Below are 27,083 nucleotides of genomic sequence, written 5' to 3'. Positions count from 1 at the left end.
ATGGGGGACTTTACAAACTTCATATATTTGGTGGGCAGCATTGTATGAACTCATGGCAACTCCAATTGTTTCTTAACCCATTTTATAAACCCCTTGACTGCAGATTTCCTACCAGAAGACATCACCAAGCTACAGGAGTGGAACAAAAAGTGGCTGCTACAATTCAATGAAGAAAAATGTAAAGTCATGCACCTTGGGAGGGTGTTGCCAGTAGCCACAACGGTTAGAGGAAAACGGCCAGTGTGACACCGCCCCAAGGCAGTGAGGCCGCTGACCAGGTGAGCACCAGCGATGGCGTCATCGGACTCCCAGCAAATCACAAGCATGTTTTCAGAGCTCAGCCAATCGTAAGGCTTCATCTGTGGCTTTAAAACGACCCGTTCTCTCTTCTGGTTTTCTTCCTTTTTCCAAGGTACATATTTTGAGATAGCAAAGGAGTAAAGGAGGAAAAAAGTGAACTCCGGGTGGCAGCATGAGCCAATTATAATGGCACCACTATAAACAGATGCCTGCGCCATAACGGGCTCAGGGCCGACCATCAGGCCCAGATGGATAGTCTACCAGCGCCATAGCCCACATGTAAAAGATAAATAAATAAATAAATAAAATAAATAAAACACACGGGTCGGAACAGATAAGCGCTTTTACAGTGTTTTCAATACCTCGAGTTTCGCGATCCTCAAGTTTACCGCTATACCTTCGGAATGAAGCGAGCGCGAAACTCGAGAGGGTACTGTATATGGGGTGATGATATTGAGGGAGCTGCAGGGGCTTGAGGGAGTCAAGATTGGAGGTAACAATATCAACCATATTAGGTACACAGATGATACAGTGCTGGTGGCGGACTCTGCAGAGAAGTTCCAACATCTGTTGAATGTGACAGTGAGGGCGAGCGAGGAGAGAGGGTTGACTGTTAATATGGGAAAGACCAAGGTATTGGTGGTATCTAAGGCAAATGCACCCAAAGTGAGAATAAAGGTGAGAGGAAGAAAAATAGAGGTGTCAAAGTTTTCTTACCTAGGGAGCTTGATAACAGAAGACTGCAGATGTCAAAAGGAAATTAGAATGAGAATTGGCATTGTGAAGAGTGCATTTACGAGGATGAAGGTTTATCTGACAAATAGAAAGTTGTCTATTTGAATTAGAGAACGGGCAGCAAAAACATTTATGTGGTCAACATTGCTGCATGGATGTAAAACTTGGACGGTGAACAGAAAAATCCAAGAAAAGTTAAAAGCAGCTGAAATGTGGTTATGGAGGAGAATTTTGAAGATACCATGGACAGCAAGAAGAACTAATGAGAATGATGTGCTGGGGCAGATGGGAGTGGTGAGGGAAATGATGACAACAATAAGATGACGACAAATGAGATTTCTCGGACATGTGATGGGGAGGAATGAGATGGAGGCTGTGGTGTTGACTGGGATGGTGGAAGGCAGAAGAGCAAGAGGAAGCCAGAGAGAGAAATTTATGGATGGTGTGACGAGAGTGGCGGGAGGACATCTTAAGCCTGCTGAGTTGTTGCAGCTAACAAGAGACAGAATCAGGTGGCGCTCCATGGTTGCCGAAGTCCTGGTGGATATGGCACATCAGTAAGGTAAGGCCTGTTGTAACTTGTGGACTCCCCGGAGCTTACCTTTTGTGCCCTTGTGTTGCTTCCTTCACTGTGACAAAAAAAGAAAGTAGTGAAGGTATGAGCCATCTTACCTGTGACGTGAATGATTCCTTCAAAGTCTCCTTCTGCTCCTCGAAGGACTTCAGGGGTCCTTTTGATTCTGCACTTGCTTCAATGACTTCTGCTTGTTTTCATTTGAGAAGAAAATACAATAAATATTTCTTACAATATTAGATAAAGATAAGGTACTAAAACATATATATCTTGAAGAAAACTATTCACCAGGAAATTCATGCAATAATATATAATTCTAATTTAACCCCTTGACTGCAGATTTCCTACAAGAAGACATCACCAAGCCTTAGGAATGGAGCAAAAAGTGACTGCTACAATTCAATGAAGAAAAATGTAAAGTCATGTGCCTTAGGAGGGGAAATCCAGCATACCAATATCACATGGGAAACACTCCACTATCCACCACAAAGGCAGAGAAAGACCTAGGAGTATATGTTACCAGGCTGCCAGTGAAAGCCAAATCCATGCCAATTGCAGCGGACAAGTTAAAGAAAGGGACATGCATGCACCCACACAAGCACACACGAACACACACACACACACACACACACACACACACACACACACACACACACGGAACAAACATAGAACAATATAGAATGACATATAAAAGAAAAAATTTGAACATTGAAGAAAGACTGAGACTAAGGAATTATTATTATATGAAGCAAGGGAGAGAAAGGAGGAAAGACCTAAGGGAGAAAGGAAAAAGTTTTTTGGGAGAGTTTGAAATGACCAAACAATAAAGTGGTGGATCAGGAAGAGAAAGAGGAAGAATGAGAAAGATATTAAAAGGAAGTAAAGGGGGGAACTAACAAAATGAGATTGACTTATGCAAACATTAATGGATCAGTATCAAGAAGACTGGCGTTGGTGTAATGCTGAAAAGCCTGATGGGCGAGCCTCCCATAACTCACTTAGCCAGGGGGGTACCTCTTTGGCCAACTGGATAAGGAGTGGCTCTCCCGTTACGCTGTTCGCGGGTTCGATCCCCGGCGCCGGCAAACCTTTCCTTGTCTGGATTAATTTCTCGTGTGTTTCGTTAGCGCAGTGGTCGTGTGGGAGTGTATAAGAGAAAAATTCTGGCGTTTCATTGGGAGATTATTCAACTAAGCAAACGTCCAGATATATTTTTTACAGCAAGGGAGGCAGCTCAAAGGCAATAAACAAAAAACAACAACAAGAAAAAGCCCGCTCGACGCTGCTCCAACAAAAGAAAATGGAATGAGTGGACAAAAGAGAAGTCATTTTCGCGTGGAGAGGCGTCTTGACACTCTCGCCTTGATAGAGTTCAAGTCACAGGCAAAAAAAAATAATGGAAAATACAGAAATACAACTGGAAAAATGCAACAATAAGGCAAAGTTGCCAGATTGTCTTACTCAGCCTCTTATATTTACCGACTTCTGACCCAAAAACTGTCTCGTGGACCCCAATAAGGAGATTCACTTATAATTATCATTAAAATAGTTAATTCCTAATGTTTCTTGGCAATAGTTAGGCGTCAGGAACCGGTATATACTATGCTCTGAGTACGACAATCTGGCACCCATGCAATAAGGTGTATAGGAAAGAGAGAACAGAAGGAAGAGGAGCAGGGGTAATAATGATCTTGACTAAATCAGAGCTAAGAATTGCGGAAGTTAAAAAAGGTCCAGAAAACACAGAAATCATTAGTATACAGACAGGTCTTACTTAAAAACAATGTGAAGCAAAAACTACTGGTAATTTATCTTCCTCCCCTCACACATTGCACTGGACAAGAGAGATGCATGAGGATGACAGAGGATACGGTGCATACATTAGAAAAATAAATAAAAGATACTAGGAATGTAATGCTGGCTGGAGATTTTAATTGTAAGGAAGTAATTTGGGAGTTACTGGAAACAGGATATAAAAATACTTAGGGGGAAAGTTACTGGAGGTGATAGAGTAACCTTATGACTCAATGGGTAAGAGAGGAAGCCAGACATAGAAGAAGAAATGAACCAGCAAGATTGGATTTAATATTTAGAAGAGGGACGAAGATATCAGAAGTAAACCATGAATCCACTCTTGGAAAAGGTGACCATGAAATTCTGAAAGTTGAAACAGATGCACACACAGAGAGACAGAAATACACAACAGATAAGCAAAGACAAATTAACACACACACACATACAGATTCAAACAGAAAGTGTCGGTTCCCGTCTCCAATAAGTGAATTCCGGAATGATGAGCAGAGAGGAGGAGCAGTTAACGTGGTCAACACCGTTACGAGGTGCAGAAGGAAGGTACGGTAGCAGTGATGAAGAAACTGAACAAAATAGGGCATTCTCTGGCTTCGCCAGCCGAGAGACAACTATTTACAAGCGAATGTTAATGCTGGAGAGAAAACTGGACAAGTGGATCGGAATGATAAAAAACAGAGAGATGGAGGAATCCCATAATAGGGAATTCCATAGAGACCTTAAAGCTAGGGTTCGGGGATTGGAGGAACGGGAGAAGCAACTGATCAAAGAGAATGAAGAGTTGAAGGGAAAAGTGGCAGAATATGAAAAGTCGATGAAAGATGGACTGGGAGAGGTTATAAAGGAAAATGAAAGTTTAAAGAAATTAGTCACCCAGGAGGAGAAAAGAGTCAGGGAGGAGGTATTGGGTGAAATGAAGACCTGGAAAGTGGAGAGTGAGAAAGCAAACGTGAATCTTAGAGAGGTAATCGAGCAACAAATGAAAGAAGATAAGGAAGATGTAGAAAAGGAAGTGGTTAAGGTAATAAAGAAAAATGAAGAACTAGTCAGGGAAGTTGCAGACAAGAAGAGTGTGATAGTATTTGGTTTGAAGGAAAAGACGATCACATATAAAAGAGATAAAGAGGAATTGAAATCAATTAAGGACCTACTAAAAAATTTAAATGATGACGAGCAACAAAGTCTTCAGGAAAAGGTGGAGGAAATCCACAGGATGGGTCCATACACAGAAGGAAAGACCAGGCCAATAAAAATAAAGTTAAGATCACAGAAGGCGGCTGAGGATATTTTGTACAGAACAACTAAATTAAGGGAAATGGAAGATTGCAAGGATATATACATAAAGAAAAATAGAAATGAAGAAGAAAAAAGGAAATGGAATGAACTACTAGCAGAGGCGAAGGAGAAGAATAATGAAAGATCTGTGGAAGGAGATATTTTTTTGGAGAATAGTAGGGGACCAAGTCAGAAAGTGGTACACAAGAGAGAGGATAAAGAAGAACGAAAGTTAGAAAAGATAGATAAGAGTAAATGTTTAAGAGTGATGTATACAAATGTAGATGGATTAATAACTAGTAAATTGGAACTGCAAGATTTCATAAAGGAAAAAGAACCAATGATCGTATGCTTAACGGAAACCAAACTGAACGAAGCTATTAAATTAGAGATAAATAAAAACTATGATATATGGAGGAAAGATAGAATGGGCAAAGGGGGAGGTGGAGTGATGATAATGACAAAAAAGGAGTTAGCAGTGAAAGCAGTAGAATACGGAGAAGGTAAAGCTGAAATTGCGAAAGTAAATGTGGAAACCAAAAACAAGGAAAGGTTGACAATTATAACCGCATATGTACCACCTAGAACAAACTCATGGTGTAAGGAAGAGCACGACACTATGATCAATGACACTATACGGAGTTTAAGCAAAATGCTTAAGGAAGGCAAAAAAGTTATGCTAGTTGGTGACTTCAATTGTAAAGAGATTGACTGGGAGATATTCGAGAGTAATAGCGGAGATAAGGCATGGGGAGATAGATTCCTAAGAGTGATGATGGAAAATCTTATGATACAAAGAGTGAATGAACATACAAGATATAGAAGTGACGATGAACCGGCAAGACTGGACCTAGTACTAACAAAAGAAATATACATCAAGGATGAACTAAGGTATGGATGTCCACTGGGCAAGAGTGATCATGTAACCATAGAGATTGATACAGAAGTGGAGGTTACTAAAGAGGACGAATCTTACAAATCAAACAGGCTAAACTATATTAAGACAGACATGGAAAACCTTCGGAAGTTTTACGAGAAAGTGGAATGGGATGAGTCACTGAGAAAAAATAAAGTACAAGAAAAGTATGATATCTTTATGGAAGCCTATAACACCGGTGTCAAAAAATATGTACCCGTATATAGACCCAAAGTTAAGGGTAGGAAGGACTGGTTTAATGCCAAATGTGCAAACGCAAAAGAAAAAAGGGACAAAGCATGGAAAAGATTAAAAGAAGGAAGAATCAAAGAAACAAAGAAGACTTCAGAATGGTGAGAAATGAATATGTGAAAATAAGGAAAGAAGAAAAGGGATATGAGAAGGATATTGCGGAAAAATGCAAAGAACAGCCTAAGTTGTTTTACAGATTTATAAATGGGAAGACTAAACCGAAAGAAACAATAGAAAGACTGAGAGACGGGAATGTGGAAGTCAATGACCCTAAAGGTATGGCAGAGTTATTAAATAGAAAATTCCAGCAAGTCTTTACCAAAGAAACAATCTTTATTGAGCCACAAGAGAATAAAATAGAAGTTCATATGGAAGAGATTATGGTAAACAAAGAAGAGATCCATAAATTACTGGGAGAACTAGAAGAGGGAAAAGCAGTAGGACCGGATGGAGTTTCTGGGTATATTTTTAAAAAATGTAGAGATGAATTAATTGTTCCAATATACGACATCATAAGATGCTCAGTAGCAACAGGTACGGTGCCCAATGAGTGGAGAACGGCTGAAGTGGTCCCCATATATAAAAGTGGAAGGAAAGATGAACCTTCAAACTACAGACCCATATCCCTGACAAGTGTTTTGTGCAAAATATGTGAGAAAATAATAAAGAAACAGTGGACTAAATTTCTAGAAGAGCATAAGTTAATTACCAGCAAACAATATGGATTTCAAAAGGGCCGATCATGTGTTACAAACTTACTCAGTTTTTACTCAAGAGTGACAGACAGAACACAGGAAAGGGATGGATGGGTTGATTGTATTTATCTAGATTTGAAAAAGGCCTTTGACAAAGTTCCACATACAAGACTATTATGGAAACTGGAAAATAAAGGAGGATTGAAAGGAAATATGAAAAAATGGATGGCAAGCTACCTAATGGGAAGGGAGATGAGAACTGTGGTCAAGGACATAAAATCAGAATGGAGAAATGGAGAAAGCGGAGTACCACAGGGCTCAGTATTAGCACCGATAATCTTCCTGGTATACGTAAATGACATGGCTGAAGGAGTTAATAGCTACATAAACCTGTTTGCTGACGACGCTAAATTACAAAAACATATAAGAAACAAAGAAGATTGTGAAATATTGCAAGAAGACCTATACAAAATTTGGAAATGGAGTATGGATTGGGAGATGGAATTTAATGTGAAAAAATGTCATGTTATGGAAATGGGTAAAAGTGAAACAAGACCAATCTGGATATACAAAATGGGAAATGGTGAAACAATAAAAAAAGTGCATGAAGAGAGAGATCTGGGAGTAGTGATGAGGGATGATAATCAACCAGAGTCATATAAATCGGATCTTTAGAGACACATATAACTTGGTGAGAAATATTGGAGTAGCATTTAACTACATGGACAAGGACATGATGAGAAGGCTAATCACTACCATGATTAGACCAAAATTAGAATATGCAGAGGTAGTGTGGTCCCCCCATAAGAAGAAGCATATAAAGAAACTAGAAAGAATACAGAGAATGGCATCAAAAATGGTCCCAGAGTTGGAGGGATTAATATACGAGGAAAGATTAAAGGAAATGAACTTAACAACATTGGAACAAAGAAGAGAAAGGGGAGACCTAATCCAAATTTATAAATTATTAAACAAAATAGATGAAGTAGATAATGAAGAACTGCTACTAACAGAAGGAAACATAAGCAGAAATACAAGAGGACACAGTAAAAAATTGAGAAAGGGGAGATGCTTGGGAGACACAAAGAAGTATAGGTTCCCGCAAAGAAATGTAGAGGTTTGGAACAGTCTGAGCGAGGATATAGTATCAGCGAGGAGTGTGCAAAGCTTTAAAGATAAGTTGGATAAATGCAGACACGGAGACGGGACCACACGAGCATAATGCCCAGGCCCTGTAAAACTACAACTAGGTAAATACAACTAGGTAAATACACAGACAGACAGACAGACAGACAGTTGGACAAATTACTAAAAGGTTATATTGCTATCCAGTGTGAATTTCTGTCATTTAGGCATCAATGGGATTTTCTTATGGTCACCGAGGCGTATAAATTAAAATGTAACAAACCTTTCATGTTCTTGAGGGAGAAGTCGAATTTTTCAGTGTCGCACAAGATGCCGAATTCTTCACAATAACGATACAGTTCATTTTTGCTCCGAATCTTCTTACCATCAGGCCTGAAAATGCATGAGTAATTAACCCCTTTATAAAGGGAAAGGAGATGCTTTGAAATGTGGTAACTATAGGGGGATAAGGTTACTGGAGCATGGCATGAAGGTATATGAAAAAGTCCTGGAGAAGAGGCTGAGAAGGATAATGATAAATGATAAATGTCAGTTTGGCTTTTGCCCAGGGAGATCAGCAACTGAAGCAATATATACTATGAGAGGGATTCAGGAAAGGTTTATGGAGAAGAGGAGATTGTATCATGTTTTTGTAGATCTAGAGAAGGCATTTGACAGAGTACCAAGGGAAATTATAAGATGGGCATTGAGAAGGCAAAGAGTACCAGAAAGATTGGTTGAATCGGTGATGGGACTATTTGAAGGTACAAAATTGAGAATGAAAACAGTGATGGGAACATCAGATGAGCTCGAAATGTGAGTAGTTTTAAGCCACTTGGCGGCGGCTGAAAAATCCCAGCTTGGTGGCACCGGGCGGGGATTGAACTCGCGTCCTCCTGAACGCGGCGCCACCACTCAGTTGACTCACACCGCCTCCCCGTTAACATTAGTATAACATATGAAGAAGTAAATCAGGCAATAAAAAGATAAAAAAATGGAAAGGCAACAGGAATTGATGGAATCACAGAGGAAATGTTGAAGTGTGGAGGAGATGTAGTTGTTAATGGATGGTCAAGATATGTGAAGTAGCATGGGAGGGGGGGAGGGGTGGGGTGCCAGCAGACTGGATGAAAGCCATCATTGTCCCAGTTTACAAGAGGAAGGGCAGGAGAGGAGAATGTGGGAGCTATAGAGGTATAAGTCTCCTGAGTATACCCAGAAAGGTGTATGGAAAAGTCATAATAGAGAGGGTGCAGAGACTTACAGAAGAGAAAATCAGTGAAGAACAAGGAGGCTTCAGGAAGGGAAGGGGATGTGTGGATCAGATATTTTCCTTCAGGATGGTAGTAGAAAAAATATTAGCAAAAGGAAAGAAACTATACGCTGCCTTCATGGATTTGGAAAAAGCTTATGACAGAGTCGATTGGATTGCATTGTGGGATGTTTTAAAGATTTATGGTGTGGGAGGAAAACTGCTTAGTGCAATAAAGTCTTTCTATGAGGATGCATCTGCATGTGTCAAAATTACTGGAGAAACAAGTGAACATTTTGAGGTAAAAGTGGGCTTAAGACAAGGGTGTGTCATGTCACCGTGGTTATTCAATATTTATATGGATGATGTTATTAGAGAAATTAAGGGCAAAGTTGGAGAAGTTGGAGTAAGACTGTTCGATGAGGGAAGGAAGTGAGTACTGAATTCGATACTGTTTGCTGATGACACGGTGCTCATTGCAGAAAATGAAAGTGACCTACAAAATTTGGTCAGTGTTTTTGATAGTGTGTAATAGGAGAAAGCTGAAAGTAAATGTCAACAAAAGTAAAGTGATGGTTTGTGAGCGAAGTAGAAGTGAGGTTGTAGATTTTGTATGCCCATATAGAATGGGAATTGAATGTGAAAAAGAATGCAAAATAATTTTGAATGGTGAAGAAATGGAGGAGGTCAATGAGTTTAAGTACCTTGGATCAGTTTTGTGTAAGCATGGTGGTATGGAGGGAGAGATAAGAGAAAGGGCATTGCAAGGAAGAAGGGTGGTAGGGTCTTTGGGACGAATCATGAATGGCAGAAGTGTGAGCATGGAGGTAAAGAGGGATTTGAGAAATACAATAATAGTACCAACCCTCACATATGCAAGTGAAACGTGGGCCTGGAATGAAAGTCAGAGGTCAAGAGTGCAGGCAGTGAAAATGAGTTATTTGAGGAGTGCTTGTGGTGTGAGTAGAATGGATGGAATGAGTAATGAAAGTGTGTACGAGCATTTTGGAATGTGTCACGGGGGTGAAGGGAAAAAGTATGGAGTGGTGGAAGAAGTGAAGCGACAGACTTTAAAGTGGTTTGGCCACATGAAGCAAATGGAGGAGAGTAAGATGACCAGAAGGATGTATGTGAGTGAGATAGAGGGAGGGAATGCTAGAGGACGACTTCCAGTGAAATGGAGGGATAGGGTGCAAGAGTACGTTAGGGAAAGGGGGGAAAGATCTTTGAGAAACTTTGAGCAGGCAAGGAGGGAGTGTCTGAATAAAGAAAGTTGAAAGCTCTTCTGCCGTGGCCATCCCCTGGTGGGAGCTCTTAGGAGCAGGCATCGATGAAATGATGATGATGATGAAAATGGTGCTCAGAAGGGAAAGACTCCGATGGTTTGGACATGTAAAGAGAACAGGGAAGGATACAGTACTGGGAGTTTTGGAGAGATTGGAGGTAGAAGGAAGGAGACCAGTTGGTAGACCTAGGAGAAAGTGAAGGTGTATACAGGAAGACTTAGCACTGATGGGATTGGATGAGCATCGGGCAGAAAACAGAGTGGAATGGAGGAGAGCCATACAGCGTCCAACTGCTCAGGAAGAGTGAAAACGGACGTTAAACGAAATGATGATGATGATGATATAATTAACCCCTTGGCTGTGGATTTCCTACAAGAAGACATCACCAAGCTACAGGAATGGAGCAAAAAGTGGTTGCTACAATTCAATGAAGAAAAATGTAAAGTCATGCACCTTGGGAGGGGATATCCAGCACACCAATACCACATGGGAAACACTCCACTATCCACCACTGAGGCAGAGAAAGATCTGGGACTATATGTTACCAGGCTACCAGTGAAAGCCAAATCCGTCCCAATCGCAGCGGACGGGTTAATGAGTCTGGTAGTTGTCATGAACTCCTCATTCCAAGAAATAGCAGAGTGGAAATTTCCATTTTCTTACTCTCCAACGGGTCACCTGCACAGCAAGAGCAAGAGTGGGCGGAGCTTATTCAAATAATATTATCACCTATTGTCATAGCTGGGCGTTGTCGCAATAAGTTATCACGATACCTTATCACTGATAACAAAATCAGGTTATCAGCCATCCACTACTTATTTAAATATATATCGGTATCTTCGTTACTTTTGTAACCAAACTAGCGATAATCGCTACTTTTTCCGCCTCTCAGAAAAAAACGTCTCCTCCCTACTGCGCATGCGTGGCCCAGGCGCCCGGTGTTGTATGAAAATACTTCGGGGTATGAAATATCTTCGGTGAAGAGATTTCATACTTAGATCATTAACATTAAAACACTGGGTTATTTTTTATGTTAGACTAAAAAAATCAGAGAGAAAAATCATTTAACTTTGCCCCAAAAATGATTATTCACTGCCTCAAATTTGATATTCCATATTCGTTTGTGAGCATGCCATGGTATTGAAGGCACCCGGTGTTGTGTTATTTGGTGTCCCATCGTCAAAAGCTGGCGCTTTTGTTTACAAACACTGGTCTCTCGTGAACTGCGCATGTTCAGACCAGTAAGCGTTGCCCTGTACAGTCTCACAAAGCTTTTAAACACATTAAGAGTTGCTGGAAGGCTGAATCAGACATACAGTATCACCATCCTCGCTGTTTCGAGAACGACACTTTGTACATATAAAATACAACTCGTACAGAGTGTCGTTCTAGGTAGAAACAGCGGGATGGTGGTAGTGGTACTGTATGTCTGATTCAGCCTTCCAGCAACTCTTAATTATGGTTAAAATGCTTTGTGAGACTGTACAGGTCTACGCTTGCTGGTCTGAGCATGTGCAGTTCACGAGACCAGTGTTTGTAAACAAAAGCGCCAGCTTTGACAGTGGGGACGCCAAATAACACAACACCGGTTCAGGCGTTTCTAGTATTACCATCCATATGTACGTGTCATCGTGTGGTTTTCAGGTTTTGTAAGTTTTCTAAAATACAGATAATGAAAATTTGAATTCATCTATGTTCTTTATTTGAAATATCAATATAGTATCGTTTTCGCTTATCAGACTTATCACTAGCAAGTATCGGAATAGTGGATTTATATCGGGTATCGGTTATCGGTTATCGCCTATATTTGTCTCCAGTTAACATTATCGGTTATCACCGATAAGGTTTTCCATTATCAGTTATCGGTTATTGGGAATAAAGTTTTCTGTTATCGTGCCCAGCTATGCCTATTGCTGCCAATGCTGAAATATTCGTGGGATGCATGACCCACTATTACTTAGTGCATGGTGTTAGGTTATTAATAAATAGTAACCCAAAGCCGTAAAGGTGTTAGATTAAGTGTAATCCAGAGCAAGAGATGTCAGCTGCGGCGAGTGCTGGCATCTTGGCCGCCGGGCAAGCCAGGGCGAGCAGCGGCCGCGATCCAGCCGCACCCTACTTCTCCGAGTGACCCAGCCGTGACCGGGTGTGCTTCCCTCTACCTCCCTCATCCCACGTGTTTTCATCGTAGTGGTCTTCCTGTCCTGCAAGTATCCACACGTCACCACGACTGTGTACTTCAGGCAAGGGAAGCCCTGGGAGGTTACGAGAGGTGTCTTGGCTGTGTGGAGCACCTTGGGAGGTTACGAGAGGCAGCAGGAGGATTTCATCGTGGGCGGTGAGGACCATGTGGTATCAGCGGGCAGCCTCCGGCGCACCCATCTACTGGTAAAGTACATTGTCCTAGTCTAAGGTTTTTTAAGCCAGTTAGCTAGGTAGCTGTGTGCCTGGATTAATTAATTATTCCTCATTTCCAGCAGAGTTTTCCTTGTTGTGTTAAATAAACTTAAGAGTAGGATACAGCTGGTTTTTGCTTATCCTATGAGAGTGTGATCGGTCGAAATAAGGACAAGAAGGGGCTGTGAGTCTGGGAACTCAATTTTCAGATATTTTATTTTCTATTTTTTATTGCTGCGAATCTTCGAGATCTTCAGAAGTCCAGACCTTTTCAAGAACCCCACAGTAGAGAAGCGCAGATGATGAAAAATTATGAAGGGAAAGTTTACAAATGGAGATGAATATAAATACAAAAAGATGAAGCTTACGTTCAATGATCGAGGCTCTACAAACAAATAATGAATATCTATCTATCTATCTATCTATCTATATCTCCGACGCCTTGCTCCCTCTCAGGAACTTCCCTCCACGGGGTGGCCATGGCAGAAGTGTCTCCATCTCTCCCTGTTCTGGCACTCCCTCTCAGCACACTCAATCCTGCTACTTCCAACTCTAGCTCTCCAATACTCACTCACCCTATTGATCCACTTCACAGGTGGTCTTCCCCTCCTTCAGTCCTTCCCTCATACACTCATACAAATAATGAATATATGAAAACTTAGCAAAACTGATACAAATAAATCACTCACTCAGAAAAGGAATAAAAATATGTATAAAATTAAATTAGGCAATCACACTCAAAGAGGTTCTAATGTTGTGCTGTCAGTGAAAGATTTTTAACACATGGATTGTAGACAAGGACGTTGATCAAGTCTCCGGAAGGAAAACTGAGAAGTACCCAAAGAGGAATGGAGATCAATGCTGGGAACCACTGTTATGGGTAAGAAAACTGCATGACATATAGGAGAAGAAATTAGAGTAAAGACATAACAAAGGCCATCAAGACCAGGAAATAGCAATTGTCAGAACATATGCGCAGGAGAGAAGACGAGAGACTGCTAAAATGTGAGAGACTGATAAAAAATTGATATAGAAAGGCAGTAAAAAAGGCTATCAATAAGATGGTGTGATGGAATTAAGTACAAAGAAATGGTAAACAATTAACAGATGAGAAATAAGATTGAAATGAGAAAAGAATGGGAGGAATCAAGAGACAGGAAGGATGCTGATCAGAAATTTGAGAAAGAATATTGGATGAAAGCAAAAGAAGGGACTGACTATCAAGATGCCTCAGAAATGTAAATTACATCTTTTGGGGCACATCCTCCTCAGCTTATTTTGTGACAGGAGCGTATGGCAGGAATTTTTGTTCTATATGAGGCCGCCCGAGTCAGAGGGAGCTTAATTAAGGACATAACTGCTAAATGCCAGAAACTGCAATAAAAGTTTGAAGCGATACAAAAAATATTCAGTATGAAAATTAGTCGTTACGGTAAACCCTCGCTTATATGGACCTCGACATAACGAATTTCAGCTTTAACCCGCTTTGTTTTACTTCTTCTTATGTTCTCCTTGGTACCTCCTCACACTTAAATACTTCACTACACACACTTAGTTATTTCACTGCACACACTTAACCTGGTAGCAGCGACGGGCCAAATTTGTGGCTTTACCGTGTAGCAGCGACGGCCAAATTTGTGCCATGATTTAAACCCCCCAAAATAGATGATACATAAACTGATCACAAATGCTTTGATATACATTATGAAATGGTTTGTGTGAGTGATGATTTTTTTCATTTTTCTCGCTTAGAGGGACCATTAAGAATCATGATCCCCGCTGCTACTGGGTTAACAAACTTTTTGGACCAGTGCAGTATATGCGGGATTTGCTGAACAAGTTCGGTAAGTGCAGGGTTCAGTTCAGTTCGATGGTAGGCCAGCCAAACATGTACAGTCATACCTCGGTTTACGAGTTTAATTCATTCCGGAATTTCACTCGCAAACCAAAAAAAACGTAAACCAAAATTATAAGTGAGTGTGGTGCTGAAAACACAAAGATCGCACATTAGAGCACAAATGTAAGCAGGCAGCAGCATGCAAGTGAGTGTACAACGCGGACTGACACCCCATTCCCATTGTTTTCCGCTCTGAGTACTCTTGTCTTGCACCGAACAAAGGGAACTCACACTCGTGTCTTCGACTTGTAAAAACAGAATGCTCATACACCAAGTCACCACTCATAAACCAAGGCATTTTTAGCGATTTGTTTTGCTCGTAAATCAAATCACTTGTAAACCGAGATATTACTGTACGTGCATGTTGATTGGCAGTGGTTTAAACAAAGGTGAGTGGGTAGTAAGGGGCTAGTGTCTGCCCAACTGTAATCACTTCCAATCTCGCCCTTCCGTGCCTCACCTCTCATCTAGTACACTTAATATAATTAGAAATGATCGGACATGCCAAACATTTCACCTCATGTAAGGACAAGGTTCGTTATATGCAAAAAGTTTGGATCACTCGGATATAACGAATGATCGCATATAACGTCACCTCTGTCTCCAAAATTGGTTCGTTAAATCGAGGGTTTACCAATGTGTATTATAAAATATTATTTGATTTTTTTTTCAATTATAGTCTGGCTATTTATTTTCTAATTTCACCAAAAGACATGTCTTATACAAGTAAAAGATTTGTACCTTATAAAGTCTGAAAATATTTAACAATACCTCAAAATTATTAGTATTAATACAATAGGATAGTGTTGCTGTGCTATAAGACAAAATTTGGCAAGCTTTGGGTTGAGCCAAAAGGATCTATAGTGTTTCATCACATGACTGAGAGTCTGTAGAATGTGTCAGCACGGGTAACTCATTATGTTTGGTGCCTTAGCTCCCTTTGGTTCAGGGGCCTCATACCTTCTGCTTCCCTCATCATAAACAAGTAAATAAATAAAAAATTGAATTTAGACTTACGCCAAATAAAAGGTGTCCCATTTTCCAGCCGTGGATCCGTGCGTGCGCTGACTGCAGCACTTCCTCCACCCGTCAGGCATGTTGACAGACACAGTTCTGGGAGCTGGAAAGAATAAAAAGCAGGTATTTTTACCATTTCTGTCCAGTATGAAAACAGGCATATTTCGGCTTGAAGCTGGTCATGTGGACACCACTTAACAATACAGGCAGCCCTTCCTTAACACAAGGGTTCTGTTCCTGAAGAAGACAATATCAGTGAATTTTGTGAAATTTAACATTCTTAACATCAATATAAATCATAATTCAAGGGGTTTGGATAATGTTACTAAAACCAAAACATGTAGCATTGAAAAAATCCATTGCATCATTCCATGCACAGCTGCTGGCATGCCCACTACACGTCTTCACACAAAACAAAATGCCTGCTATGCAAGGACCTGAAAATATAACTCACAAACTCAAAGTGCACGAGTTAAACCTGTACTGCATGAGGTGGAGGCAAGGAATGGCCCAAATCTGTTTTGCAGGGTGACTGCGCGACACCTGCCCCGCACCATGCATCCATCACATCTTTGAAACAGCCACTTGATCAAGAACCAATTGCAATAATAAAACAGTTTTAACAGCAGCAGGTGAACAACTACCTATGCAGTGAGACTAACACCATACTGGAACTTCAGGACATGGAAGAAGAGACGGACAACAACACGGACCCTGATTTAGTAACCTGACCCACATCCTCATTGCCTCTACCAAGAGTTAAACCCTAATCCGCCTCTGCCATCATGTCTGTTGTTGCTTTTTGGAAGCATTTTTCAATGAAGGATTAAGTCAACTTCCTCCTCAGGGCTTAAGCCAGGACCAATTCTGCTACAGTAAACTAGGCCTGGCAGCTGTTTGTACCTCACTTGTGCACCAGACAGGCTGACATCTATTCCCTCATGGACACCAAGGCAGTCACACTGTCAGCTGCAAAAGCTGTGCCCAAGTTCCAGCATTTAACATTAGCTGAGATCCAGGAGTCACACACAGCTAGAGAAGGCAGACACTGGTCTAGAAGCAAGGCCACAGCCACGGCCTGCTGAGAAGGAGGGTGGAGAGCTGGCAATGAGGCAGCTCAGCAGTTAACCCCCTCAAGCAGGAAGTCAGAAAATAAATGCTTCAAGCAACAGATGGGAGAAGTGATTCTGTCCCTTGAAAATGTGTTATGCTACTACAGTGAGAAACACAAAGACGAAGTCAACAAGAGGAGGCAATCACTAATCACACACTTGATGAGACCTTCACCATCAGCTGATACTGTTTCACCAACATCAGCCACACCATGATATCTGCTCCACCTGCTCCACCAACATCCGCCAGTCTGACTCCAGAGTTAGATGATGCATGCATGCAGATGATGCAGTGATACTCTCCTACTCCCCCCTACCAGAGACTAGTCAGAGAACACGTAATGAAAAATCCACTCTATGCCCCAACACACCACAGAGCCCTACGAGGGGAGGCTGATCATTGAGCCGATAAGCCCAACACCCCCAGGGGTACCAGGAGAGTGTATTGAGCAACCACCTGACTCAGTGGTGGCTGCTTGACTCATGGTTATGCAGACTAGCCAACTGACCTCTCTAAGCCAGGAGAGGAACTCTCAGTCTGGCTGGATTAAGAGACCAATGGTGTGCTGCCAGCCACGGCACACCACTGTGGCATCACTCAGTCCTCAGGACTCCTGCCTCACAGCCTTACAGGGACGCTTTAATGAAAATATAATGAAAAATAAGCAGATTCAAATTCCCCCCATCCCAATGGTCATCAGCATTCATTTACCAGCACACTAGGCTATGTCAGCTGCCTTCGTGGAGAAGTCCATGCTGCAGACATGGCAACCAAACCTGTGGAAGCACTGAAAAAGGCACCTCTGTTTGAGAGCCCAAACTGATGCAATGTAAGCACGCCCTATTCCAGTAAATTACTGAAATATGCTAAGCACAGCAATCCATACACGTGTACTAAAACTTTTATGATTAAACTTACATTGACTTGGAACTGGGCTATTAGAGGCCTCGGAAGATGTTGCCTCTGCCTGGCGTGCTGCTAGCTCCTCCTGAGGTGTGCTGGATGACTCACGAACTTTCTTCTTAGAAAGTGAAGACTTCCTGCTCAGGCCTAACCTGACTTGCTGCTGCTGTCGTGGTGATGGCACTGAGACCCTCGTCCCTGTCTGAGATTCAGGGAAAAAGATTATTTTCATCATTCTTGATATGTTGTATATATTAATTAAAGATAAAATCACTATTTTAATCAGATCATACTACACTAAACATCTTCATGGTACAGTGGTTAGCATCTTTTTTTTTTAACATTTTGGCCTATGGCACAGGTAGATTTTCTTGGTGGGGCCTGGTGGTCAGCCCCAGCCCTTTGCGGCACGGGCAAGTGTTTAACCCCTTCAACACGAGGACGCGTATACTGTATCCTTGCATGCCCCATACCATATCCGAGGACGCGCATACTGCGTCCTGGCTCGCTTTAGCCAATATGAATTATTTTATCTATATTTATGCTTACATCTCAAAATTATCAATTAATTTATGTTTCTTTATGTGCACTATTTAATTCTGCATGTTTTCATATATAATACATAATGATTATGTTGAGTTCATGGCTGAAAACTTGTTATATTCAAGAGCGACATTTGAAATTTGGCGCGTGCGGCGATCCCGGATACGACGCGGGGCACTGTTTTGGCTAGGATGTAGTGAAGGGGTTAAAGTGGCACAATCTGTCTTGGCTCATGCTGCCCCCCTGAAGTTTATCTTTGAACCTCTTTTCAAGAGTCTTCTGGGCAGCATGTGGGTAATCTTAGGCCACTCAGCGGTGACTGAAAAATTGCCAGTTTGTTTGTCGCGGTGGGCAGTATGCAAACCTGCTTCTTCTTGAACACCACACCAGCACGCTGACCTGGGTTTGAATCTCGGCCTGGGCAATGGGCAAACAGCCCACCCAGCTGTTCATCTCCCTTTTGAGCAGATCAATTAAATGGGTGCCCAGGGAAACCAGGGGAGGGTAAACTGTGGCAACCCACAAGTTGCACTTGCCCTGTGTCCCAGGGTGATGGGTTCTGAGCCAACACAGGTTTAAGGGCCAGTGTGGTGAAGATGAGCATTGAGGCGAAGGGCAGCTCAGCGTTAAATCCAAAATCGGTTAAAAGCACGTCCATTAAACTGACGGTTTACTGTATTATTATTATCATTATTATTATTATTATTATTATATAAAACCACTTGAGTTTCCAGACGGGGTGGAAGTCACACATGCCAACCCCACAAAACACCAAGAGGCCCTGCATGTAGAGGAGCAGCAGTGGCCTAAGAAATGTCATGGATGGGAAACAAAAATAAAGGACTACAATTCACAGTAGAAATAAAAACTGGGCTAAAATAAAAACAAAAGTTTGAAAGAACTTAAAATTAGATAAATAAAATGACTGCCTGCTCCAGGTCATTCCATGGTGAGGGTTAGGCGACACTCGGCAATCCCTAGCCACCCTACTATGGGCCCTAGTGACAGGCAGATAAGCATCAAATTATGTATAAAAACAACACATAATGACTGAAACAAAACACTTAGATTAAGATTAAGAAATATCCACATGTTTAGGTCAAACAACTGAAGCAAACCCAGAAAATGAAAAGAAAGGTCTGAAAGAGAATATGAATGGGAATGGAATGCTGTTGGTGAACACTACTGTCACAATCAGTGCATCCTCCCCGTCCAAACACATGGTTCAGAAGCTTGCTGCCTCACTGAATATTTAGGGAAAGTTAACCCCTCTGCTGCAATTAGCACGGATTTGGCTTTCTCTGGTAGCCTGGTAACATATACTCCCAGGTCTTTCTCTGCTTCTGTGGTGGATAGTGGAGTATTTCCCATGTGGTATTGGCATGCTGGATTTCCCCTCCCAAGGTGCATGACTTTCCATTTTACTTCATTGAATTGTAGCAGCCACTTTTTGTTTCATTCCTGTAGCTTGGTGATGTCTTCTTGTAGGAAATCCACAACCAAGTGGTTAAAGAAGTGGACAAAAAGGAATGGAGAGAAAAATACTGGAAATAAGATAACATGGACAGACAAAACTTGAGCATCATGGATTAGAGAACAGGTAAAGGCTGAAGACATTCTAAAGACTATTAATCCCTTGACTGTGGATTTCCTACAAGAAGACATCACCAAGCTACTGCAATGGAGCAAAAAGTGGCTGCTACAGTTCAATGAAGAAAAATGTAAAGTCATGCACCTTGTGAGGGGAAACACAGTATGCCAATACATGGGAAACACTCCACTAACAACCACAGAGGCAGAGAGGGACATGGGAGTATATGCTACCAGGCTACCAGTGAAAGCCAAATCTGTACCAATTGCATTGGATGAGTTAAGAATAAGGAATGGGCTTGGGCAGGTCATATCATTCATGGAACTGATAACAGACAGACAGAAAGAGTAGCAACTCAGACATTAACCCTTTCATTGCTAAGCGCTCGCAACGAGACTATCCCCTCAGGCGCGCTCGGGCACCCCAGCGGGGGAAGGGGATCTCTTTTAACCGCTATATCTCAAAAACTATTCATCACAGTTCCAAAACAAAAACACCATTGGAAAGAGGAGGCCAAGATCTATAAGATTCGGTTATGTAAGCCTCTCCTGCGAATGTACAGGCACATTCAGGGGGTGTTTTTTGCTGTGAGTGCAACTGGCGCTCGCAGCGAGCTTTTAGCACCACCAGCAAGTGACGCTAGTGCTCGCTCTTTTAACCACTGTATTTCAAAAACTATTCATCACAGCTAAAAACAAAAACACCATTGGAAAGAGGAGGCCAAGATCTATGTGATTTAGTAATGTAAGCCTCTCCTGTGAAAGTACAGGCACGTTCAGGGGGTGTTGCCTGTGAAGACGTACATTTATACGTGCGTGACGGTCAGCTGTAAGGCAACTACTGTAGATCTCTTGATGATGGGGTGCTGGCAGGGCAGCATTGCTAACTGCAAAATTTACAACTATTTGGTCAAAATATCAGTCATGTGATAGGTGAAGCTATGCAAAAATGTCGCTATATTGGTCAACAATTAACATCCATCAGTTTTTTTTTTTTTTTTTTTTTTTTTTTTTTTTACGTTGATTGCCTATTGCGCCGGTAGGCATCTTCCCGGTGGGGCCTGATGGTCGGCCCAAGGCTTCTTCCAGGTGGGGCCTGATGGTCGGCCCAGCCCGTTCTGGCGCAGGCGAGTGTTTATAGTGGCGCCATCCGTAGATTTTCCGTGCTCGGCTGAAATGATTTTCCACCAAATTTAGTGAAGAACCCACTCAATTGGCAATCCTGTGTTGTGAGAATTAGTGTTGGAATGCTCTCATACGCAGGAGATTTGAGTTAGGCTGGAGGTCGCAGTGAGCGTTTAGCGCCACCAGCAAATACGCCTAATGCCCGCTGCAAGCGTTTAGCAATGAAAGCGTTAAGGGCAGTCATAGCAGGCAGAGGGCCAGGTGGAGAGATGAAATTAGAGCATTTGCTGGAACAGGATGGAGTATGTTGGGAAAGGCCTTTGTCCTGCAGTAGACTGATAATGGCTAAAAACAATGACGATGATGATGGTGATGATGATGATGAAAATTTTTTATGTATCCTCTTATGTATCTTGTGTGTCTTTTGACCATTCTTTATTTTTATCTTTTTTAGGTGCAGCAATTTGTGGGATTTTTTTTTCTACACTTTTCTTTTGTTGTTGTCTTTGAGCTGCTTCCTTTCCTGTAAAAAAAAGAGGAAGAAAAAAAAGTTATCTACTCTTACCTCACTCTTGCGTCTTTTCTTCAGCGACTGGAAAAGTTCTTCGACAGCAGCCTTCCTCTTAGAGTTCCTTTTTCTTTCTATGATTTCAACGTCAAAAATGTTCTTCCTCACGGGTGATATAGTCTCAACCTCCATGAGTTCTTCAGCTGAAATTGAGAAAGTGATGGAATGGGTGAACTGTGCTTCACTGAGGCTACTTGACCAGGCGATGAGTACACAGAATGATGATTGTGTAAACAGGGATCAGGAGTCAATTAAAGAGCAGGAAATAGCAGAATAACTGGCAAGGTGGACTGACATGATGAAAAAAGCACACAAAACAGCTAGGATAAGGTACCAAGTGTTGCCAGAAGGGAGGGTCTGGACTAGGAATTTGAACACTTCTAACAAGGAACAAGGAATCATAGTTATGGATAGACAGAAAAAAAAATTCTAATGCTTTGAAAATCTTTGACCCCTTCACCTCAGGGTTATGTTATATGCGCAGAGCTACGCCCAAAATGCCCATAGATGAGATACTCAAATGTGAGAGAGCAAGAGAGAGAAAGAGAGACAGAGAGAGTGACAGAGAGACAGAGACACAGAGTTATATTACAAACCACAGAAAACACCTACAACCCTGCCTTCTTCTAGGGTAGACAAATTATGACATGAAACATAGAAACATCACCATATGATATAAAGATACATCACAGGATCGAAGAAGTTAAGGCTTAGGGGCGTATTACTAAACATTTCGTCACCAAAGTTCACATATTTGACAAGGCTTTCGTAGGAGTTTTGGGCATTTCCATAAGTACACCAGGTATTCGTTATATGCGAGGGTTACGTTCTGCAATAATCTTGCATAATATGAATTCCCATATATCGAACCGGTCATCCCATTTATTATAGGGGGTTATGTTCCACGACCTGTTTTCGAACCCTCTACCTATTTATTCCAGCACCGTTTCATAATAATAAAGCACTAAAGATTGCTTCCGGGGAGACACACCAAAATTCTATGATTTAAACTGATAATTAGCTACCTGAGGATTAATGTTAGGATCAGAAGGAGGAAAAGGTTAATTATAGGCGAGGAAAGTGCGGGGAAACATTTGCATCCGCCGCCCTCAAGTGTGAGTCGGCCACCATCCCTCACCAATCAGTCGCACCAGCTTGCATAATAGCGAATTTTTCTTGCATAAAATGAATACTTGGCACATTTAGGTTAGTCGCATATGAGCGAACTCGCATATATCGAATACCCGGTGTAGTTTTATGACCCGGGTGATAATTTGACCCTTCTTCTGCATCATGAGCCAAAAGAAACACTCATTAGAACCCGATTGATCCCCTCTTTGACCTTTAGAAATAGTTGATGTAAGAAGCAAAAGAGTCTCATAATACTGGCCTTAGTCCTAATAATAATATGAATGAGACAACGATGAAAGCAGGACGCACCTCGGCCAGGCAATAAGGGGGACTGTTCTGGCTCGGGGCTGGAGGAGCGGGAGTCTGTCGAGCTGGCACTGGTGGCTCCCGGGGACATCAGTAAACTGTCCTCGTCATCTGTTCCCGGCTGTCTGGAACTGCTGCCTCTCTGCTCCTCTCCTTCACTCTGCTATAACAAAAAATTACCATTTTTTTTTTTTTCTACAGTAAACAAAAAAAGCCCGCAAATCACTGCTCCTATAAAAGAGTAAAGAGTGGTCGAAAGAGAGGTCAATTTTGAGAGGAGAGGTGTCCTGATACTCCTCTTGAAAGAGATCAAGTCGTAGGCAGGAGGAAAAACAGATGAAGGACGATTGTTCCAGAGTTTACCAGCATGAGGGATGAAAGAGTGAAGATGCTGGTTAACTGTTGCATAAGGGATTTGGACAGTATAAGGATAAGCGAGTATCTCTGTAGTGTCGTGATGTATCTTTTGAAATGGTTTTCACAAACCTCAAAAGAATCAAGGTTCAGCAGAATAGTTTGGAACAGAATACACTTACTTCTTCACTGGAGAGCAAGCACAGCCCTCCCATTCTTCTAAATAAACCCTAACTCGGACATTGTTAGGAGACATTCTTAGAAGCAGTGAGTAGCGGGCTTTTTTTTTTAACATTTGTTACCTTTTTTATGCCCTTCAACTGACTTCTTTGCTGTAAAAAAAAAAAAAAATGTGATAACATGACCACATTTTTTTTTTCTTTTTTCACAGTAAAGGAAACAGCTCAAGGGCAAAAAAAGGAGACAATAATGAAAACAAAGGCCTGCAAATCACTGCACCTATAAAAAGAGTTGAGAGGAGTGGCCAAAAAAGAGGTCAATTTCGGGGCCTTCCTGTTGACCCTCCTACATTAACCTGGATCCTAAATGCTTGCCTTGCTTTGCTTGCCAACTTATTCTTCTCTCTATCTTTTCAGACGACCAAACTTGTGTTACAAAATGGCAACCTCTACATCGCCACAGCTTACTATGTTGTATTTTATCGGCAGGTGAAACTCTGTGGTTCTACATGACTTGACTCAGGTCAGGTCATGTCCAGACTTGTCACACACACACACACACACACACACACACACACACACACACACACACACACACAGAAGGGGAATGAGAATGGTGTGGGGAGGGAGGAGCAAAAAGGAGTCAGATCAGAGCTTAGGTCAGGATATGACCTGACTCAGGTCAAGACATGACCTGACTCTCCCTTCTGCCCCTCCCTCCCCCCACCCTTCTCATTTCCCTTTCTGTGTGGCAAATTAACACTTTTAATGCTGTGTATTCCCACAGCGCGCATGAGTGGTGGACAGCAGAATGACTAATTTCAGCGGGGAGATATTTCTCGCAACACCGGCCAGTGTAGTGGACCTTCTTCTTCTTCTTTTGACCTGTAACGCTTTGTATCGCTTCTTAGGTCCTCCTTCTCCACACTTTTATACTTCACAACATGCACTTAGGGCCACTTTCAGTCATAGCGGCGATTGCCGCTATAGTATTTCCATGTGAAACTGGCCGATGGGGTAGTGGCGGCTGCGGAATTAGCCGCCACTACCCCATCGGCCAGTTTCATTTGAAATACTAAGCAGCGATCGCCGCCATTGGTAACGATCAAAACAAACAACATGACTGTGAAAGCGGCCCTTAGTTACTTAACAGTGCACACTTATACACTTCACCCTGAACTTAGGTGTTTTTCTGTCCTTTTCTTTCCCTGAATTTGCTTTTCTATGCCCTTTGCTATTTTTTCACTATTACTTTTCACCGTCGCTGCCATGCATTACAGGTCAAAAGAAGAAGAAGAAGAAGAAAAGGAAAACAACACCGAGAGTTCTACAATTTTCATAGACTTGAGAAAAAGGTTTTTTGACTGTGGTTCCTCAGCACGGGGTGTTCTCTTATCTTGTTAATCAAGTAGTAAGCAAAGCAGCTCCAGTCCATTTTACGAGTCTCTTGGTGGGCCATCCTCCACTGCTCCTCACTTCTCAGAACCTGCCGTCGTCTGTTTGTTTACATGCAGCCGTTCGGTACCCAGGTACCCACGCTCGTACTCACAACCGTTTTCCATTCATAAGGACAACCAACAACTCGCTCCCGGTTGGGTATATGGGCAACCGCAGTTGTCCATAGCCCCAATGGTTGGACACCACCTTTTAAGGCAGCATGCATGACGCCGACAGTAGGTAGACGTGACCCGAACATGTCAAAGCAACGCGAAACTCATAGCGGTAATGCGCGAAAGTCGTGATGATAAGAATTTAGGACAAAGCGCTAAACTCGAGGATCGCGAAACTCAGATAGCACAAAACTCAAGAGGGTACTGTAGGCTCGTGCTGTCCCGTCAGTAGGTCGTAAAGTCAGTGTGATTGGGCCTTAAGGGAAATCAAGAACAAGCTCCAGGGGGGAGCATGAGCCAAGAATAGATGGCACCACTAAAAACACTTGCCTGCACCATGAAGGGCTCGGGACGACCACCAGGCCCCTCAAGAAAGCCTACCAGCTCTTCAGGCCAGGAAAAAAAAAAAAAAAAAAAAGCTGGACACATTTCTATGCGGCTTTACCAGTGAGAGATGAACGAGTAAAGATACTGGTTAACTCTTTCATAAATTGGACATCACAGGGATGGGCTTGGGTGGAAAACCATCATTCATTCTGTCCACACTCTCAGATGAGAAGTGTAAGCTATTTGAAGGGTAGGCCTCTTCTTAATTCCACACCTAAATATCATTTCATCAAAAGAAGAAGCATCATTCACAAGATACACTTAATTTTTAGGCACATATCAGCAAGCGACTGTAGTGAAACTAGATTGGCGAGTCCATTTTGGCGTTGGCTCCTGCGCGTCCTTTCCTCCCCCCTGCTCTGCCACACAGTCCCAACACCTATCTCTTCTTCTCATAGGTTAGCTATAGGTAACATATGAGAGAAAAAAAATAGGTGTTAGGACTGAGTGGCAGAGCAGAGGGGAGGAAAGGACCCGCAGAAACCAGCGCCAAAACGGATTCATCAATCTGGTTTCACTATAGTAAAGATATCGGTGCATTGCCAGTGAAATAACCCACACAAAAGTACAGTTCTGATGAGGAAGGATAACCCAGTGAGTAATACGTGCCCCACAAGCCACCCATTCTTATGCTCTGCCCTGCTCTCCCTGCTCCCTGATATACATTATGAAAACAACATACCTTTGTGTCCACTTTAGCTAACGCAGCTGAACGAAGGACTTTTGCGACACCATCAAAGAACAGAACTTCATACTGATCTGAAAACAAAACTGGGCATAAATAATATAAATCCACATACATTTGAATGGGTTCATTAGAAATCATGTTCAGTTGATGTGAGTGTGAGACTTCCTTCGCTCTGCTCCTTGATGCAGGCTCCCACTCACCATCAGCCAGTTCCTTGGTAACTCTGGCCAGGTAGCGCTTGCCGTCAGCAGACCAACGTGCGAGTACTCGCTCACCCACACAGAACGCACCGCTCCTCCTCTCCCTCCTGAAACAAAGGAGAAGCATTGCTGCCTCATATATTCACAAGGATATAAGAAGACTATAACAGTGCAAGGCCAGACAGCCTACAATAGGCAGCTCTGGAGAATGAGATGTTTACCAGCTCCCCTCCCCATCTATGAAGCTATTTTACCTTCATTTAAAATTTTCAACTGGGTTTGTATAAACTACATTACACACACTGATTTGTTCTACTTAATCACTACCCTAATATTTCAAAACTTGAATTTATCCAGTTTAAACCAATTGCAGCATCCTAACATCTGTTTTGAATATAAGTACATTAAACCTTTCTTATTAATCCCCTTAACCCTAGATTACTATCGTTGTCCGGAATCCCGGCATGGAGGGTTAATTTGCGTCGCGGAAGGAAATCTGTTAGACGTATTGTGCTGTACGGCCATGACATTTCAGTTAGCATTCTGCCCTTGGTGCATGAGGTACGTTTGTGTTTTTCCCTTACTTAATTCCTGAATTGTTTCCAACTGTCCGGAATTCTGGACACGATAGAAATTATAACATGTCAAGTATAATGCAGGCAATAGGGCTTCCGAGGCTGGAATATTTCGGGGGACGTGTGAGCTCTACGTGTGGCACAACTCAAGACAATCAGCCAACATTGCCTGGCAGTGGTGCCTTCATTAGAGAAAGGCAGCGTTTTTTTAAAGTTTCACACATTTTTTTTGTGGGGGTTAATGCTATTTTTGGGTAATATGTTAAGTTTATAGGTCATAG

The 27,083-nt window shown here is 42.1% G+C and overlaps 1 protein-coding gene across 7 annotated transcripts in view; it reads right to left on the bottom strand.

Moving 5' to 3' along the window:
- The window catches only part of LOC126998812 (uncharacterized), a 140,873-nt gene that overhangs the window by 101,652 nt on the left and 12,138 nt on the right, over positions 1-27,083 (bottom strand). For 5 of the 7 annotated variants that reach the window (XM_050860940.1, XM_050860941.1, XM_050860906.1 and 2 more), the window contains 8 exons: positions 26,228-26,334; positions 26,022-26,098; positions 22,813-22,972; positions 21,370-21,515; positions 17,562-17,748; positions 15,531-15,633; positions 7,965-8,074; positions 1,708-1,799 (listed from right to left, as the gene is read on the bottom strand). In XM_050860940.1, the coding sequence (XP_050716897.1) occupies positions 1,708-1,799; positions 7,965-8,074; positions 15,531-15,633; positions 17,562-17,748; positions 21,370-21,515; positions 22,813-22,972; positions 26,022-26,098; positions 26,228-26,334 (982 nt within the window). The remainder of the gene's footprint in view (positions 1-1,707; positions 1,800-7,964; positions 8,075-15,530; positions 15,634-17,561; positions 17,749-21,369; positions 21,516-22,812; positions 22,973-26,021; positions 26,099-26,227; positions 26,335-27,083) is intronic. The other 2 variants (XM_050860916.1, XM_050860924.1) reach the window with 2 other exon arrangements.

The sequence above is a fragment of the Eriocheir sinensis genome, chromosome 2 (genome assembly GCF_024679095.1).
Source record: "Eriocheir sinensis breed Jianghai 21 chromosome 2, ASM2467909v1, whole genome shotgun sequence".
Classification (NCBI taxonomy): Eukaryota; Metazoa; Arthropoda; class Malacostraca; order Decapoda; family Varunidae; genus Eriocheir; species Eriocheir sinensis.
This window is presented reverse-complemented; position numbering and strand designations above follow the sequence as displayed.